Genomic DNA, 18,683 nt, shown 5'->3' with positions numbered 1-18,683 from the left:
AGTTTAACTGAGTGAAGTGGTCTGTATGGATGCACCAAATTCTCCTTTTTTCCTTTCTCACTCTGACAAGTCACTATATTGCTGTGTGCCCATTCCAGGTGTTAGGGCATGCACTTGCCCTGAGCAGCCCCACCTGGGAACTCCACCCACACCCCTGCTCCTGTGCCCAGGAATCCCACATCAGCTCAACTTGGAGCCTTCAATCCTGAGAGATGCTGTGGGAGTTGCTCATCTCCCACCCCAGCCATTGCCATGTCTGTGCCTGCTTATGGACCCTGCAGATTCAGGCCCTGCAGATTGAGGAGCTCAGAGAAGATGGGGTTCAGCTTCCAGCTGAGGATGGCAGTAAGAGCAAGGACAATAAAGCTTGCAGTGTTTCTGTGTGGGTTTCAAATTAATAAGCACCAAAAGATACTGACTCTACCTGTCTGTCTCCTCTCTGTTGTTTTTCAGCAATTTTGTTTCACTACTCTTTGTGTTCACCAAGCATGATGTCAGTGGAGTCCTGAGGTGGCTGAGGCCTCAGGTGGCCTCTCTCTGGACTAGTTAATCTTTTTGTCTTTTAAGCAGAAGTTAAGGTAGTGCAGTAATTTCCATTGTAGTCAAAAGCTGAGCAGTGATGCAGGAGCTGGCCAGGGGATGGGGCCTTGCAAGCAGTCTGTGATCTCTGTGGTGGAGATTTCCACTCTGTGCATTCCAGAGAGGCAGCTTCAACAAAACTGCAGATTGAGGCAGAACACAACAGAAGCTTCCTCAAAAAATAAAAATATATATCTCATTGGGATTTCTTTTGGGCAGGTAATGACTCAAGATCATAGGCCAGTTGCTTCCTGTTTAAAATGTGCTGTACAATAATTTTACTGATACTAGTATTGATGACAAGAGTTTCTCTGAGATCAGGAAGATGTCCTTACAGCAGCTGTTATCTGGACGGTAGCTGATTTTTATCTCTGACCTGCGTAAGAAGCTGTTCCAATAGAAGCAGCAGTCCAGCAGTAAAAATCTGCCAGCCCTGTTTATGAAATGGGCATCTGGGCTGTAAGATAGAATAGTAAATCCAAGAGACAAGTGTTGCTCCTTGATGTCAGGGCATGCCACTACATCATGGTTTTTAGGAAGGCATTGAGGCCTCTACCCTGAGTTCCTCAATTTCTGCACTGTTGATGGTAGTCATTGCTTCACCCTTCCTCAGTCTCTTTAGTCTTGAATTCAGGCTCCAGATTTGAATTGTTTGAGCTCTGACTTTCAGTCCGCATTTAATGGGTTTTTCTTTACCTTTTAGAGAAGTGATGTCTTTCCAAGACAATTCCATGGACTTTGCTGTAATTTTTCAATTTCTTCATGTCATTGTTGGAGTTTCTTCTCCTAAATCTTACCAGGTTGCACATTGATAGCCATTCACTTCGCTAATGCCTTCTTTCTAGATCAGTTCTGTCCAGATTTGCTTTGAATGCTAGCCCTAATTTGCACAGAGACTATCTAATAAATCTGTGCAGCTGTGACCCACAGCCCTGAAGATCAAAGACATGTATGTGTTTTTACAACTCTGGAAGAGTCTCTCATGTTTCTCTTACCTTGTTTTCTGATGGGTTTTAACAACAAAGTAATGTACTGTACATCAGAAAGAGCAGCTGGCTTTGTGTATTTTGGTTAAAATAAATTACTTTGGTCTCCCTCCAAGCAAGGAGAAATGGGTTGTCTTTTTTTCTACTTATTGCAGGTTTTTTGGAGTCAGATCCTAAGCTTCCATAAAACTTTCTCAACTGTGGAGTATTTTAACGCCTTGTGTGGGTGAGGCTAGTTCCATAAAAATTCAGTGGTGTTTCTGTTACAAAGATGTGGACATGAGTTCATAGTCCAAGGAAGTATCTACTGCTGAAACTTGAAATTCCACTAAATCTGGCATGTATCTGTTAACAGTGGTTTGTGTTCTGTTATCTGCAGTGTTTTTGGCCTTGTTGCTTTCCTAGGATGATCGTTTGTGTGGCTGAGAGAGGACACATGTAGAACAAACATTCTCTCAGTTACAAGAAGAAAGCAGTTCTTGGTCCTTTCTGAAAGCATTGTGGGTTCCAGTGGAATGCTCATCTGCCAATAAATCTTGTTATTTTTTTCTGTGAGGAGTGAAAGTGATGTAACTTTTAGAATGACCTTTTCATCAGGAGGCCACCCTGTCCTGCTTCTCCCATTCTTGCCAATGCATAACTTAACATATCATTGTGGTGGTGTCCATGGAGTATAGTTCATTGCAAGGAAGCAAACTTACTACCTCTTTTTGAGGCCACCTGAAAGTGTAGAGAGTCTCAGGAGGTGGCAAAACCAGCTGAACTGGTACAGCACTATCTTCCTGTCAGCTTGCAAGGCTAGTGGTGTTTTTAGCTGGAGCACTCCCTCCATTTCCTTCCTCTGTGAGCTTTGAAGTTTCTGCAGTGGTGCAGTTTCAGGCCATAAATAGCCAGATTTCAGAAGTTGCTGCATTCAGGGAGGTTAAATGGCTAAGAAAAAACCCAAACAAAACAATTTTTTTTTCTTTTTCAATGTTTTCACACCACTCCATCCCTAAATAATTTTGTGTTAAGCTTTTCACAGCAGGTTGTCTGCATCTCTGAGCATGTGCTTTGAAAGGCGAAATTTTGAGTGGCAGAAGTCAGTGTTCCATCAGGACAGTATATTACTTCAGGGTGTGAAATAGAAAATAGTTACCACAATAAAAGCGATAATGCTTGCGACTTGCTGTCAGCTTGGTAACTCTTCTCAACGGTGCAAATGTTGTGATTCATTTCACAATGAAGCTGCAGTGTGGCATAAATGTAAGAATGTGCTTTCATGTGAATGTGACTCCCTATAGCACTGTTTATACCCTCAAAATATTTGGCTTGTTGCTGGCAAAGAAATAAGAGATCATTTATTTTTTGGTACCTAATTTGTGTTACACCGGGAGGTGTGCTATTGCTGTGCGTAAGGTATTCTAGTCAAAAGCAGCCCTTGTTCTGATAGGATTATAAAAAGCCTCCAGAAGATGCTCTTGTTATGTGTTATAAAATATAAGCAAGTTAAAATACACTTGCTGTTGTGAAATGGCTCTCCATCAAACTAATATTTGAATTAAATGTGAACTAGTCTGTCTTTCTCTTTCCTACCTTTGTGTAAGTGTGCATTTGGTTAATGAGCTTTAAACAAGAAAGCAGGTAAGCCCTTGAAGTGTGCTGCTATTTACAATGTTTATTTTCCATCTGAGTGGTAACAGAAGTCAGTAATTTTTCTTAAAAATCACATGTGGGTTTTTTGTGTGTGATCTTTAATAGTAATGGTGATGAATGCAAAGTTACCTGGTTAATAAGGTGGTGTGACTTACTCTTTTGACTTAGATATCCCTGAAGAAGAGGCCAGATACTGGACCAGAAAATTAGAACAAATAAATTCACTGGGAGATGATGAGGTAAATATCTAAATTGAAAGAATATTGTAGCCCTGAATGTCTTAAAACTAGCTTTTATTCTTTGTATTGGATCCCTGTGATTAGGGTAAATACTGAATGTTGCTAATTTACAAGTCTTCCATGAACTGCTTACAGAACTCTTTTCTCAAGTATGCTGCTTAGTGTTAAGGAGGAGAATATTCTTCTGCGTGCTGGAAGTGCTTGAATAATGTTTTGTTGATGCAGATATGTTCAAAGAAAAGGCAACATCGTGCTTTACCTGAGCAGACAGTGAAACCATTTTTGACAGGCTGTGGTAGGTTCTTTTTGTGAAATGAAGTCAAAAAGGACTTTTTTTTGCAGTTGACTATGTCTTTGAAGATGACAAAGCAGGATAATAAATCTTTATTTGAACTGAGGACTGTTGGACATGTTGGCTTTTGTCCTAATGCAGTAGTTAATGGCTCAGTTTATGTGCATCTTGTGTTAGAATAAATCGTAGCTATGGCTTTGGTTCCCTAGCTCTTGTGTGTTCTTGACTAAGCAGCTATAAAATAGAAGTTACTTTTTTTATTTCTAAGAGCGACTGTTGGATGACTAAAATTTTGTTTGCAATCCATACTGTTTGCATAAGATTTAACATGTTAATGCCTGTACCAGAAATGAAGTATATAGAAAACCCCAATACTCATGTGTTGATGTGAACATCATTGAGTAAGAGCATGGTGCTGGTGAAGCCTTTTTGACAGGTCTCTTTCTATAGCAAGTGTTTCCATAACAAGATAACTTGCAAAATACTCTGCCAATGCAATGACTTCAGGAGATTTTGGTTCTGGGATCCTTCATCTATTATTTTCTGTTTATTATGTGAGTGATTTGGTTTACTGTGCAGATGAAAGAAGTAAGGTGGATTTTATTTTTGACTCAGGACAGACCAGTATTCGGGTGGATAAAAACTTAAATAATTTAGGGCACCCTCTCCTGCCTTCCTAGAAGTTTGAAAGCCTCTAAGATTCGATGAAAAGCCCAGTCCTGTCAGTGATGCTGCTGTGGTGCCTCCCTGCTCCCGCGGGCTGGAGCAGCAGTTCAGGTACTTCAGCGAGGCACAGGTGCCCTCTAGTGCTTCACTGAGCTGGTACGTGCTGAAAGATAACCTGAGCTTTCTGGGTTTCCCCTTTCCCTGCAGTGCCACACATCTGCTTGCTAACTGTGTGCTCTTATCAAATACCCATAATGAAGTAATATCTCTGTATTTGTGACCTAGTGATTTCAGATTTATTGTGGATGTTCCCTTCGACCAGGGCGAAAAAACCCAACCAGGGCCTCAGGTGGTTCTTCTATAGTTCTCCACATTAGCCAGCCACCCAGAATGGGGATGAGATCTTCCTTGCATATTCCCCTAAGTGGCAGTGGCTTGTAGCTCAGGAACTTCCTGAGCCAGAGGCATTATCCTTGTCTTGAACAGCATTCAATGGATTTCTCTCTTGTGGATGCCAGTTGCCCTTTAAATGCACCCAGGTCAGTTATGCTTTTGCAAAGGAATTCACCACCTTAATTGTGCATTGCCTGAAGAAATATCTTAATTGCACTGAGCAAACAAACCCAGTGTTTGAGAAACCAGCTAGAGGCAGGTTTGTTTGAAGAAATTTAATGACTGATCCTCATGCATTCAGTCCCTGCCGCTCAGCTTTACAGACCTCACCTTTTGGGCTGCAGAATCCTGGTCTGCCCAGTGTTTTTTAGCACAAGACAACTTTGTGCCTTTGTCTTCTTTGTTTTAAGTGCACCTATCTCTGTTTGAGATAATAAATGAACAGACAAAAGCTGCAGAGGAGTATTGAAGGAGCAGGTTCATTTGGTGTTCAGATGGTGTCATAGAAAGGCTTTCCAGCCTCTCTTCCTACAAACACTTAATACTCCATTTTCATTTTGGGACTCTTGATAGCCGTTGGGCTGATGCCTTAAAAAGAGCAAAGTACTGCCATTCTGGGATCTCTGAGGATAATAATTCAGAACTCACTGCTGTCCTGTGCTACTGAAATTGCTCATCAGCAGACTTCCTTTCACCACTCTGTCAACCAGTCAGTGCTGTGAGATCTGGCAGTTCTTGTTTTCACAGTGCTGATTAACTCAGTGGGTTGGCAGTTTGCTGATGATAAGACTAACCACCTTTCAGGATCCCTTGTGCATTTTAAATAGCACAGATTGAAAGATAACTGCAGCGGAAGTCTGCTGTTGTCACCTTCCATGCACAGAACTGGTCATTAATCCCTACCAAATCCAAGGAGAGACTGTCTGGTGGCTGTGTTTTGCACAGGCTGCAGCACCAGCTTGCTAAGTTTGCCACTTCCTTTGTTGTCAGATCCTTTTTTCCTAGCAAATACTGTTCTCATTATTTTGGTCAATTGTCCTAATTTTCTCATATCTTTGTGTAATACAAGATAGAAGAGAATAACAAAATAAAACCACTGGCATTCCCCTAGGGAATGCTTTGATGCTGTAACAAACAGCTTTGTAAAAAGTCAAAACTGGCTAATTGAAATATCTCTGTGTTCGCTAATTTAGTATTAAATGAGATGAAAAATTCTTCACTTTGGATGTGAAGTGGATCACAGGAGAGTTTGCAAGTGTTGGCTGGGCAAACATTGTGTTCTTGCCTTGCCAGGCACATTAATTATCTTACAGCTGCCATCGCCTACTCTGGATTTGGTGTGAGCCCACATGAGATTTGAACTGCTGAGGCTGTGCTGAAGCCCCTAAATGTAAACAGGCTTATTCCCAGTTTGGAGCTCCCTGTCACACTGGCATTGTGGTGTGGAGTCAGGTCTTTTCAATGTCTAATTGAAGGTCTCAGAATTAGTAATAGGGCCTGTGCTTGTTCTAAAGCAGACTTCACCTTAAACAGAAGTGCACTTTGTAACATGGTTTTGGCATGAAAAAAGAGGACGCTTCTGGGAGTGTGTTTAAATACAGATATGCTGGAGATTGTATTACAGATATTATGCTTATTGATATTGTGCTTTGATAATACCAGGGATATTTTCTCTTATGTGTGTCATGCTGTCATAAAGTTACCATGTGCTTTCTTATCTCTGTATATTCCTTCCTATTTTTTCTTTCCTTCCTTTAGTATCCCTTTCAGGAGGAAGTCCAGAAGAAACCATTGCCCAGTGCTGCCTCCCAGTGTTGTAAGTTAGACTTATTTCTTCTCAATATTTTTTTCTCTTTCAATGTACTTGATTTCCTTTTGTGGTTAGATGTCAAGTGATGGTACATCTGACCAACATTTTCTTATTGGAAGTACTTAAATTTCTGTGCAGTTATGAAAAGCTGTGCTCCTCAAAATATTGCTCTGCAGCTTCTGATGCCAGGAAGTGAAATCAGGCATTGAGTCTTGCACTTGCTCTTGTCCTTGTATGCAATAGGCACAGAAAATGTGTTCAAAGTCACTAAGATTGTCAGACCCTTGTAATATTTATACCAGTAAGAAAGCTGTGTTTTTTCATGTGACTATATTAGGCTATGTTCTGCTAAAACTTCTTGTGTTAAATATAATTTTTATTACTGTTTAATGAAATTTTAAGAGGCAGAAAATAGGTGGAGACAAGTACTACTGGTAGCCTTTTAAAATGCACCAGAAATTTGTGTACTTGATGTCTAATTTCTTCACTATTACTTTTCAATGCTGCGTTGATGGATGGAAAAATATTTTTACTAATTTCTGCTTGTCTTGTCATGCATTTTTTATGCTTCTGAAAACACGGATGGAAAAATAATATAGCACTTAACTGTATCTGATGATCTGCAAAATTAGATTTCTGAAACACTGCTTTTAACATACAATACATGAAAGCTCAGCGATGTCTCTTGTGAATGTCTTATCTGCTTTTGGCAGCAACATTAATAAAATTCAAGCCTCATAATTTAAGCAAATCTTTTATCCTGTACTTCAAATCCTTTAAGATGTGCATATTACACATTGCAGGCTGTTTATCCATTAGGCTGATTATAGGATCTCCTCAAAACTGATAATATTAGAAAATGCTAATTACTGTTTACCTTTTTTGAGTAGAATTAATTTCTCTGTATACTATTGTTATGTTCTCTTTAAAGTATCTTCAACAACTCTAGACATTAACCAATTGCCTAGGAAACCTGATTGTGCTGTGTAGCTAGAGCATGTAGAACTCTATATCAAAGTATTCCAGTAATACTTTCATTCCAGTTCATTCTAGGCAACATTTTCTGTGTCCTCTCATTTTGGAAAAAAAAAAAGTATGTTAAGAATAAAGCAGAGGTTTCTTGTTTGGTGGGGTGGTTTTTTTTGTTTGTTTGGGTTTTTGGTTTTGTTTGTTTTTTTGTTGGTTTGGGAGGTTTTTTTTGTTATTGTTGTTATGCTGTTCTTGTTCTGCTTTGTGGTTTTTTTGTGTGTGTTTTGTTTTGTTTTTTAAATGGTTAAAAGGGTACAGTTGATTTGCTGAGCCTGTAAATAAGAAACATTTTGGGAGAAACTAATATTTGATTAAATCATACCAACATAGTTTGCAGAACCCAAAATGTCAAAAAGTCAAAGAAAAACTGTTTGCTGTATGAAATGTCCAAGAAATGAATGTGGTATTTGCTGAAATTATTTTCAGGGCTCTGTGCCCTGGGCTTTCCTTTTGTTTGAGGGAGGCTGATTTGATTGAATCTCCCAAGTATTGAGATCTATGGGTAAATTAGAGGGAATGCTTCTGTGTGGGGAAAATAGCTGCACCTGTTCCCAGATCAGGGTGCTTTTACATCCCCCTGTAGCTGGTTTCTCCTCTGGAGAACCAGCTGGGCTCTTGCAGACAGACACAATGAGAAGCAGCACTATGGCCACCCTTGTTGTGCTGCCTGTTAACAGCCTGCATCGTGCTGGAAAGTGACCTTTTGCAATATTCAGTTGAAGGCCCTGTGGTTTGAACAATTAATGTCACATAGGAATTAATATAATCATTCATGGGGTTAAAACACTCATTAGAATGGATGTTAAACATTTCATAGCAGTCTGTTGTTAATGTATTTAAGAATTCTCAATAAAGCTGATGGCACTGCATGTACTTTGGCTTGTTTACTGCCTGCAAGTATCTGATGCCTATGAATATCTATTTACATGGAAAAAATACAAAATAGACATTTAATATAGAGGTACTTCTGGAAAATGAACTCTGCCTGCATCAACTTGTGCATAAGAGTTGTCAGCTTGCCTCAATACAGCACAGTCCTTTGAGACTCAAGAGTTTAACACAGAACAAGCACAGATTGCATCTCTATTGAAAGCTGACCTGACCTTTGCATGTGACACAGGAGCTCAACCCTTTTTACAAAGCAGCAGGGTGGGTGTCCTTTACCACACTAAAATGTGTTCAATATGGAATGTTCTTACTTACCATGTGGGTAAGTAATTGGTAGGTATATTTTTAGATAAAATAAAAACATCCTCGAGAATGCTTAAGGCTCATCCAGTTTTCCACCACATCGTTTTTCATTTTCATCTTCTCGATGTGCCAGATGAGGTGTGGTTACTCTTTGGAACAGGACAGCAAACTAAGCATTTAGTTAGAAGAAGGAAAAAAACATGCTCCGTATGAGTATGTTTTACTCCATGAGAATGTTTTCCGAGTCCTTCAAAACCCACAAAATTATCTTAAAACCTGAGGCACTATAGAACAAGAGTTCTGCAAAACATTTCACATAGCTTGCACTTAAAAAAATAATTGTACATAACTGCACGTGCCACTGGTGTCCTGCTTAGCCATTCTGGCCACTCTCAGAAGACCATTTTGATGTCCTTGTTCCAGCTAGAGAAAATACTACTCCAGCAGGCAGGTTCAGGTTGACTAATTAGGAAGATACATGTCCTTGCATGTTAAAATTAGATTACACTTCTGCCCTCTTCTGCATCTGTACTTTCCACACATTTTTTACCTTTTCCAAACCAGATTTTCATGTGGTGGTTTCCCACTTCCTGCAGGGATGCAGCTTTTTCTGTTACCTCCCCTGAGTAGAGGCGGGGAGAAGGATGGAGCAGGATGTGAGAGAAGTGGCCCCATCTGAAAGCCAGCCTCTGATCTCAGGGTGGGGTTTTGTCCCTGGGCATGTATGGGCTGCTGCCTTGGCTTGGTGCCATGAGAAATCTCAGCCCACACTGGGAGCTCTAATGTTTCCTGAGATTGTTGAGCTTTCAGGCTCCCTTTTACAGTCTCAAATGCTGTTTTGTTCTTAGAAGATTCTGACCCATAATTTCTGAGGTAATGTGGGATTTGGGCTTCCTACCTATTCTTAAATGAGGCAGGTGGTCCTGTTGCATATACAGTCTTTTCTAGGCCTTGCTGATTTTGGCACTTTTGCCTCTTTCCTTCATTATAGTTAACCATTTCATTTTTAACTCCCAACTGCTGTGTGTCCTTGTGTATTCCTCCTGCCCCAGAATGATCACATGCTTCCAATTGATTGAACTTTCAGTGATCCCAAGCGATAAGCAAAGCACTGAAGTGTCCATGCATCCAGTTTTGTTTGCCTTTTTATTAAATGTAGTCATAATTATTAAAGTTTTCATATGTCATTGTTAGAAAACTGCAGCATCTCCATATTGGCTTTTACCCACAGCCTGAAATTAAATGTAAATTGAAAAGAAAGCAAGGTTTTCTTGTCTGGAAATTCACTTTAAATTATGCAGATTGAAAACATATTATTTGATTACTTTGGCATTGAGTCAATAAGCTCTGAGTTATTTATTGTGAAGAGTTACAGAAAGGTTTTCCTTGCATGCTCAAGATAATTTCTGGACACATGGAAGTCCATTATAATCCATAAGTGAGTCACACTGTGAGTATTTTAAATGCCGCTCTGATTTGGATCAGTTTCAGTGCAAACTGGGATGAGAAAGATACTCTGCATCTTTGCAGAATCAATTTGGCAGACTTGGTTAATATCAGCTGCTGTAAATACTGCCCTACACCATTTGTCAGGGAATTTACAAATCTGGAAGAGAGAAAGTTTGTTCAGTATGATTCTCAGGAAAGATAACCTAAGTGTCACTTACTGTCCCTTTCCTGCTTCAGTGTTTTTCTTCCATTTCCTTTAGTCCTTTGCTCTGTGAAATCCTTGGTTAGCAGAGTTGTGGTGGGTCTTGATGTTTTGTTGTGGTTTATATTTTTGGTTTTTGTTTTGTTTTGGTGGGGTTGGTTTTTTTGGGGGAGAAGGGTTGTTTTGCTATTGTTTTTGTTTTTTGTCTTGGTTTTTTTTTATTTTTGGTTGGTTTTTGTTGGTTGATTGGTTGGTTTGGGTTTTTTTAATATACATTTGTTTGTTTTGTTTTGGATTTTCTTTTTTGTGGGGGGGTTTTGTGTTTTTGTGTGTGTGCGTGGTGGTTTTTTTTTTCTTTTTGTGTGTATGTGTGTGTGTCTGTGTTTTATTGTAGGTTTTGTTGTGCTTCTTTTTTATCAGAAGAAGGTAAAAATTTTGCTTGGGTCCAGATAGGTACCTGCAGTAGGTTGTTACTGGCAACAAAAGAAGCAATAGCTTCTCATATACTCTTTTACCAGTAGAAAGAATCAAAGCCAGCCTGTGCTTGGTCTGCCATAAGATGAGATAGAAAAAAGCAAGATTACATCTCTTAATGCTTTTTGGAACACATGTGTGTGTGCACATGCATGCAGGAAAAAAAATGCTGCAGTTGGTTTAGATACATAAGCAGCTTTTTATCTACTTAAAATCTGGCAAAATGTTTTATACACATTTTAGAAATGGGTGCTGTTTGGTGCCAGATCACTTTGTTGTGGTGACCCTTCTTTGCACTGATATTTGAAGAAATCTGGTTTTGCAAAATTCTTCTAATTCCTCTGCATGCACTGCTATTTCAAAGGTACCACAAAGGCTGACTCTGAGATGTTTCATTCCTGATGCTCACTGGTTTTCTTTTTGGGAGATCAAATTCCACTGATACATTGGGAAGGCTTATTAATTCCCCTGAACAGACTGACTCTAATGCTGAGATGATGATGCTTCCTATGGCACCGTTGAGGAGTTTTGTCTGCTTAACAGCCAGATGGTTGCCTTCCCTGCTCCTTACTCCCCAGCAAGCCCCCAAACACTGATTTTGTATTTGTGCTGTACTGTGGATGCAGCATTTTCTGCTGCCATTAATGTGTTACTGTTGTGGGGTGAATGACCCTGTTGCAGCAAATGGCAGAGTATTTACTTCTTTTCCTCTTTGGTAATAGTATATATTAAAAAAAAAAAAAAGTGATCTGCTCTACCAGTTTCTCAAGGCCAAAAAGCATCAAAACACCTAAACAGGCCAGAACATGCCACTCCTAATTGTTCACAGAGGTGCATGATCCGTGACAGTGGAGGGTCAGGCAGCATTGAGAATGCTGGGAGGTGACACTGCCCTCTTTGTTGTAAAGGTGTGTGCTATACATCAAGATTCTTGCTGGTTTTTTGTGGTTACCAGCCTGATTCTGCGCTTAAACAACAGAGGTCAGCAGCCACCTACAGCATCTCTAGTCCACACCACTTTGGGAAGGGTAAAGTAATCATAATAATGGTTATTTTACCCTTCCCAAGGGTAGGTGACCCTGAAGATCATGTTGCAATCGTGTTGTATAGCTGTGCTGTAGTGGGAGTGGAACTTCTGGCTGCAGTGCAGTTACAACTCAAAAGACTGTTCAGTGTAAGTGTAATTCAAAACAGCACACATGAATTTATTTATTTATTTATTTATTTATTTATTTAAGCTAGGCCAGGGAAAAACTGTTTTAGTCCATACAAGGGGAACCATTGTATGAGCTTTTTTGCGATAGTTTACTGCTGGGCTGGGAAAGCTAGATGCTTGGCCTCTCTGCTTCTGGGTGACTGGCAGCTCCTGTTTCTCTTTGTTTAGGATAAATCCCCTCTGGGATACTTGTTTTCCTGTGGCTTTGTGGCACTCACTCTCTGGGCTGACTGAAGGCATGATAGATCTGCTGAAAGGAACACAGATTCAAGGTTTTATTCTAAAAGATCTGTCTGCAATTTCAGGATGAAGCTGCTACTTCAGGACTGGATATGCCCAAGGAAGAATACTCAGCATATGAAATTTTAAAATAAAAATACTGGTTATATTAGGAGATGATGCAGTAACCAAGTTTGATGTACTGCTGAAATCTAGAGAACTCTAGGGCTTTGATTTTGCTGCTGATCTTCTAAATATGGTTTTTTAGTTGTTGTTTTCTTAGAGTATGGGCTGCATTTTGAAAGGTGGTGACAAGGAAATAGTTTTTACTTTTAAATAAAACCTGAATGTGAAGTTCTTATTGAAATGTTGAACACTGCCAATACTGACAAGTGTTTCTATAAGCAGTGATCAGACAAAGCAAATATTCATTTAAACACTCTAGCTTTCATAATTTGTCTAGTGCTCTTCAGGAAAGCTTATTTTTTTTCTAATGCAGTTTTTTAAGGACTTTAAACTTTATTAGTCATCATTTAATATCATAGAAATAGGAACAAGTCAATTTGAATTTTGTTATGACAGTGAAATATAAACTGTTTAAAAGTTAAAGATTTTAAACTGGTAGAAAAATGATTCCCGAACTTTATGCACAAGCCGTAAATATGTGTCCTCCAGCAGCGAGACTTGTACTTAAAGTCCGAGATTAAAAGTCAGAAGAAAAAAAGGCACCAAATCTTTTATCTCTGCTGCTGTAGATTAAATTCCTCTTTGCTATTATGCATGTATGTCATGTTTGGGGATCAACTGTAGTCCAAAATTGTATCTCAGGAAGGAGTATATAAATCTTGTCTGTAACAGTGTTTAAATCTCTTAGCCAAATAGTGTGTGACTTGGTAGCCTGGAAATTTGTAAGACAAAGCAGCTGCATTAGGCATCAGTGCAGTGGTAGAAATGTTACAACTTTCCATTGAAGATAAAATTAGGTGGCACTCTTCCTTTTTACTGTGGTTACTGATGAGGTGCACAAGTTTGTAATAACTTAGTGGTACACTGGATGATTTGATGTAGATCCAAGCTCTGCTTAAATTGTCAGATCTCAATCTGATTTTGTTTAGCCAACATAAAGGTGGCCCCAGAAGGGCCATCTTGTTTAGTGAAATAAAATACTCAAAAATTTCAGCATGAGCTGAATGTGGTGAACTGGGGAGCAAGGAGGGCACTCCAGTGTCACACTCTGGTACCTGTCCTTGTCTCTGTCAAATCCTTCTAGCTCATTTGCCTCTTGTGTTTTCTTATCTCCTTTTATGCAGAGGCCTTAGCCATCATCTGGAGTGTTCCAAAACTGAGCTAGAAATGGTGGTACTTGTTATAAAACCTTCTTTGGCATTGTGCTTACTGAAAACTTGACTTCCTTCTAAAAAGCTATTCAATGTATGTTTTCTATTTTAGAAGCTTATTCCACTAAAATACCACCTGTTTAGTTTTGGGAAGTACATTGAACACTGGAAGAATGTAGATTTTTATGGAATGTGAGATCTGTTCACACTATGTTGAGGGTATTAGCCATGGGAATAGGAGATTTTTTTAAGCACAGATAAAAGAACTGACCAGAACATTCTGCAAATGATACTTTATCAGAACAAAATACACTATCAGGAGTTTAGTTTGCTTTTATAAACTTACTTAGATGATTTCTGTTTGTGCCAAACATGGGATATAACAGGGGGATTGAATAACTCACCAGCATGACTATAAGCAGTGGTGAGCAGCAAATGATAATGTTCTGACAGAGATAGTAGGTCCCAACCAATCTCAGAGGCTTGTGAACAGACATGAAACAAAGTGGCACACAGGCAGTCAAATTAGATGGCATTAAAAACTTGGAATATTCTGCTTTTTTACAGTGTCCCTGCTGATCCAGGCTTGACAGTGTGAAGTGGGGAGGAGGAGTTCCTCCTTGAATGGTTGCATAACTGAGGCACAGAACAAGCATATGTTATATTCAGCTAGCAGTGGGAACTTAGATGTGCTTTATAAAATGTGTTAATGACAAAAATGTTTTAGCTTCCAAGCACCAGGCTGCTTGCATTGCTTAGTCCTTAATTGGAGGTTTATATGAAACCTTATTTTTTGAGTACTGCAACTTACAGATACAAAATAATGTGATAACCAAGACACACACTGTTGGTATTTATGAACACATGGAGTGACTAGTCTGACTTGTCTGTATCATGTATTCCATTGTTGCTGTATGTTGTTGTATGGTTTTGGAATTACAACTTCCCATTTTCTATCTGTCTGGACTTCTTGGTGTTTTTAGTTTGAGTTTGCACAGGTTTAAATTTGTTCCAAGGGTGATCTGGAAGGGATGTTTTCTTAACAAATCATGGTTATGCATATTTCTTTTATGAAGCAGAAAAACAACTTGAAAAGGCTAAAAAGAAATTCTGTTTTCATTAACCTTCAAAATATCAAGACTGTCAACCCAGGTCTTCTGCGATTATGCTGAAGGACTGAGATGTATCCTGTTAGCTCCTGAATCTTAAATGAAGCAGCATATGTGTTGAATCTTTAATAAATTCATTTTTTTTCCAAAATGTTAGACACTAAACTGAAGTGGGTGTTAGTAAAAACAAACAAAAGCAGAGTTTTGAGCTTCTGTCTGAAAATCCCTTACTCTCTGTTTTTGCACCTCTTTCTCTTTGCTCCTGCAGCATTGCTTTCCCCAGTCTATAGCTGTAGCATAGCCTGGTCAGCCAAACCCAGCTTCTCAGTGTGAGAAAATGTGCAGGGTAAGGAGTTGCTGTCTAAAGGCAGCTGCTCCTCTCCTTGCCCTGCCCTGCTTGGCATTGGCTGCTATTTGCCTTGGACATGGAAATTCTGTGGGTTTTTCATGCTATTCATAAGGAACTTGGTAGCAGCGAGGTGGACAGGTAAGTAGCTGGCTCAAGGTCATCACTGTCAGCTTGAGGACTTTTTTATCTGTGGGCGGTGGTAATGCTTCTCCTCCAAGGACAGACCTTGTATCCATGAGGGTTGTCTTAGCACTTGGTGGTTTTCTCCTTGTTGCAGTTTCAAACAATGGGTAGTGTTGTGCCAACCATCAGGCCTTTTTCTGTCAGGGAGGTAGTGGTTAGGAACATTCTGAGCTGGTTTCAGAGATCACTCATTCCCTCCATGCAAATTGAGTACACTGGTTTGTGCAGAGGCTGGCAGTCTGGGATTTTTATCTTTGTGAAACCTGGAGGACAGATAAGCTCCATTTCCTCTGGTTTTTCTGATCTGCATACCAGCTTTGGAAATTTATAGTTATCATCTGGTGTTTCTTCCCCAGTTGCTCTGGGGTTTTACATGTGCATTCATTTGTGAATAATGCCATGCATTTCACTAGAATGTAGCCTGACTGCAATAATGCTGTATCACTACAGAAATTTTTCTGGATCTTTGGTAGTAATACAAGCTGCTAATACTTGAATTTTCCTTCCTTTGCCTCTTACTGTTCACCTGAGATACAGACATTTTGATGGAAGGATGTGCTGGGGTTGCTGTTACATGTGTTAGTGTCTTGAGATTTTCAGGAATGAGATACATGTAAGCTGTTGTTCAGCTTCTGCATTAATAGGAAATTGTCGTTAATGGGAATTCTTGGTTACAGCAAATCAAAGCTCAGTGCAGGGCTCTGTCAATATCTCCCTCTTTCCTCAGTCCCTTTTTATATGTCCCTCTCTACTGTCTGTGCTCTCCCTGCCTTTGGTTTCCATATCCTTTCTCCTGGTTGTCTCCCCTTTTAATCTCTTTGCCATCTCTTTTACTTCTGTTTTCTTTGCCAGCTTGGTTTTACATTCCTCTTTTTCTTCTCCTTCCCCCCTGAAATAACACTCAGACCTCTGTCAAACCTGGTATTTAGGTTTTTTGTTGTGAAAAACGAGCCTGAGGTGATGGCCCTGTGGTCAGGATCATGCAAACAGTGTTAGTTGGATCCTGGCAGGTTTCTGATGCATTTGGATGCATCTTCATCTCACCAGCACACCCGGCTCAGCTGAATTGTCACTCTTGCTGCTGAGTGGCATTTGTCTTATCTCAGGCTGTAGATCGTTGCTGCTTGACTTGATGGACTTCAGTTCTCTTCTGTTGTTAAATCCAGTAAACAAGAATTTCTGTACACAGCAGAGGAATAAACCTTTGTACTCTATGGTAACTGTGCGTGTTCGGCATTTTACCAGTGGTTCTTTCTAAATCAGCACCATAAAAACTGTCACTCAATTTGTTCCACTTAGTTAAGGCTGCTTCCTTTAATGACCAAAGCAAACATACATTTGTTGCCTTTTTTTTTTTTTGCCTTTTTTTTTTTCTGACTACTACTATAGGAACCAGAAGATAATGACCTACCTTTGAAATTCTACCAGATATAAAAGTGCCTCTTGAACCTGAGCAATGCCTGTGCTTGTGCCTGTGCAAAGCACCACACATGTTTGTCAGAGCCTAATCCAGGGACCTTGAAGTACTGATGTGCGTCTGAGGGACTGTGTTGCTTTGTAGACCTTTTGTTTCTGAAAAGAAAGGAATAATCTGATTGTAGCTTTCATGCATCTCTATGCCTGGCTGGTAGCTAGAGAGGGTAGCCAGGACAGAAAACTCTTGCTCGTTTTCTGTCTACATGTGATGAATTTGTTTATTCTCAGCTGCACTTTATGCATCAACACTCTTGTAAATATAACTTTTTAAAGTGTTTTTTTACACTGTCTTCTAGAAATGCTTGTTCTGAAGCATTTCTTGGAGTTGCAAGTTGTGTGTATGGTTCTGAAGTGATTTGAGGGCTGTATGTACTGGTTTGTTGAATCCATGGTGCTGAGTATGATCTTGGGGTGACAACATGGGTATTCATAAGTAAAAACTTTAATGTCTTACAAACTTGCTGTGCGGCTTTAGCATGAATTTGTTTTCACCTTCAATTTTAACATGGAAAGGTTTCCTTACTGTTGCAGGATTAACTTCATGGGTGTTTGCCTTAGAATGTCATGAGAGCCCTTAAGCTTTTACCAGTGTGTATATCTGCCTATCTGCCTACTATTCGCTTCACATTGTTTACATGCACACAGTTTTTCATGCTATTATTGTTGAAGTGATGCTCATCACTGGGTTAACTTTGTTCTGGAAAGGGGGCAGAAATGGAAATGTGAAGTGACTTTTGCCACTTGATTTGCAGAGTTTAGCCTGGAATCAGATACTGCTCTAAACTGAGCTCTGGTTTCTGAGACATTTGAGTATGCTAGGGAATAACAGTGTTTAACTGCTCTTGCTAGGTTGACTGATAAGTATTTTGTCTACTTATGTTAATATATGCATGTTTGCTTATCAATTCTAGGAGTTTCTAATGATCTTAGTTTTCAGAATGTCTTATAAACAAACTGGACATGAGGTGCAAGCCTCGACATAAACGTAATGTAGTATTTATAAAGAAAAAGATCCCTTAAATTTTCAAGCTCACAATCTGCATTTTATATACATGAAAAGTATGCTTGTGGTTTGTTTTTTCTAAGCTTTCTTTTTCCATTCCTATTCTTTTCTGCCATTTGTGTTACATGCAGGCAACTGGAGTTATTTCGGATGGGGAGAGCAGCTGAGTACGTAACAGTTTCATTTCTTGCAAGCTTTCTGATCGTATAGTGATGCAGCATGCTCCAGTACAAGGAAAAGTGGAAATATTCATGCATATAGAAAGTCTGTTCCGTTGTATTTTATTTTACTTTCACTTAGTCTTCATATTTGTGTGGATGGATGGCTGTTCATTTTTTCACTTTTTAGCTTTGTTTTGGTCATGTTTTATATGAGTTGCTTGTGCCTTCCACTGGAATTTGAGGACATGATGGTGTAATTGGACTGTTACTCTTGTCCTATAAAGTGATTCTAGTTTTTCCTTGTGTGTGTTTTATGTTGGTCTTCATACCTATGTGAGCCCAAAACAGTGTTTGAAGTAATAGAAAGACACAAGGAAATCTGTAGTCATTGTCTTACTAAGATGAGATATGGTGGAAGTGTATTCCAAATACTGCAAATAGGAGTAAATCTGAAAGAAGAAAGGACTGTTGCACACCACTGAGGTTGTAGGTATTGTGTTATGTTCAGCCACAGTGGGACAAGTATATCATGGCAAAAGTTGCAGGGATTTGCTTTCACTAGTGCTGAGGAAAAACTCAGATACTGCAGCTGTCTGTGATCTGTAGAGCTGATGCCACACCTGGAGATTGCTGTGTTAACTTTTGGTTACGCTGCAGAATTTTCGTTCTTTGTTCTAGAAAATGT

At 39.4% G+C, this 18,683-nt stretch overlaps 1 protein-coding gene across 5 annotated transcripts in view; it reads left to right on the top strand.

Annotated features, from left to right (window-relative positions):
* UNC13B (unc-13 homolog B) overlaps positions 1 to 18,683 on the top strand; it is a 180,911-nt gene that overhangs the window by 12,215 nt on the left and 150,013 nt on the right. For all 5 annotated transcript variants that reach the window (XM_031062858.1, XM_031062855.1, XM_031062859.1 and 2 more), the window contains exons 5-6: positions 3,369 to 3,439; positions 6,549 to 6,606. In XM_031062858.1, the coding sequence (XP_030918718.1) occupies positions 3,369 to 3,439; positions 6,549 to 6,606 (129 nt within the window). The remainder of the gene's footprint in view (positions 1 to 3,368; positions 3,440 to 6,548; positions 6,607 to 18,683) is intronic.

Source organism: Geospiza fortis, unplaced genomic scaffold, assembly GCF_000277835.1.
Source record: "Geospiza fortis unplaced genomic scaffold, GeoFor_1.0 scaffold878, whole genome shotgun sequence".
NCBI lineage: Eukaryota > Metazoa > Chordata > Aves > Passeriformes > Thraupidae > Geospiza > Geospiza fortis.
The sequence above is the reverse complement of the archived record's forward strand: the minus strand, read 5'-3'. Positions and strand labels throughout refer to the sequence as shown.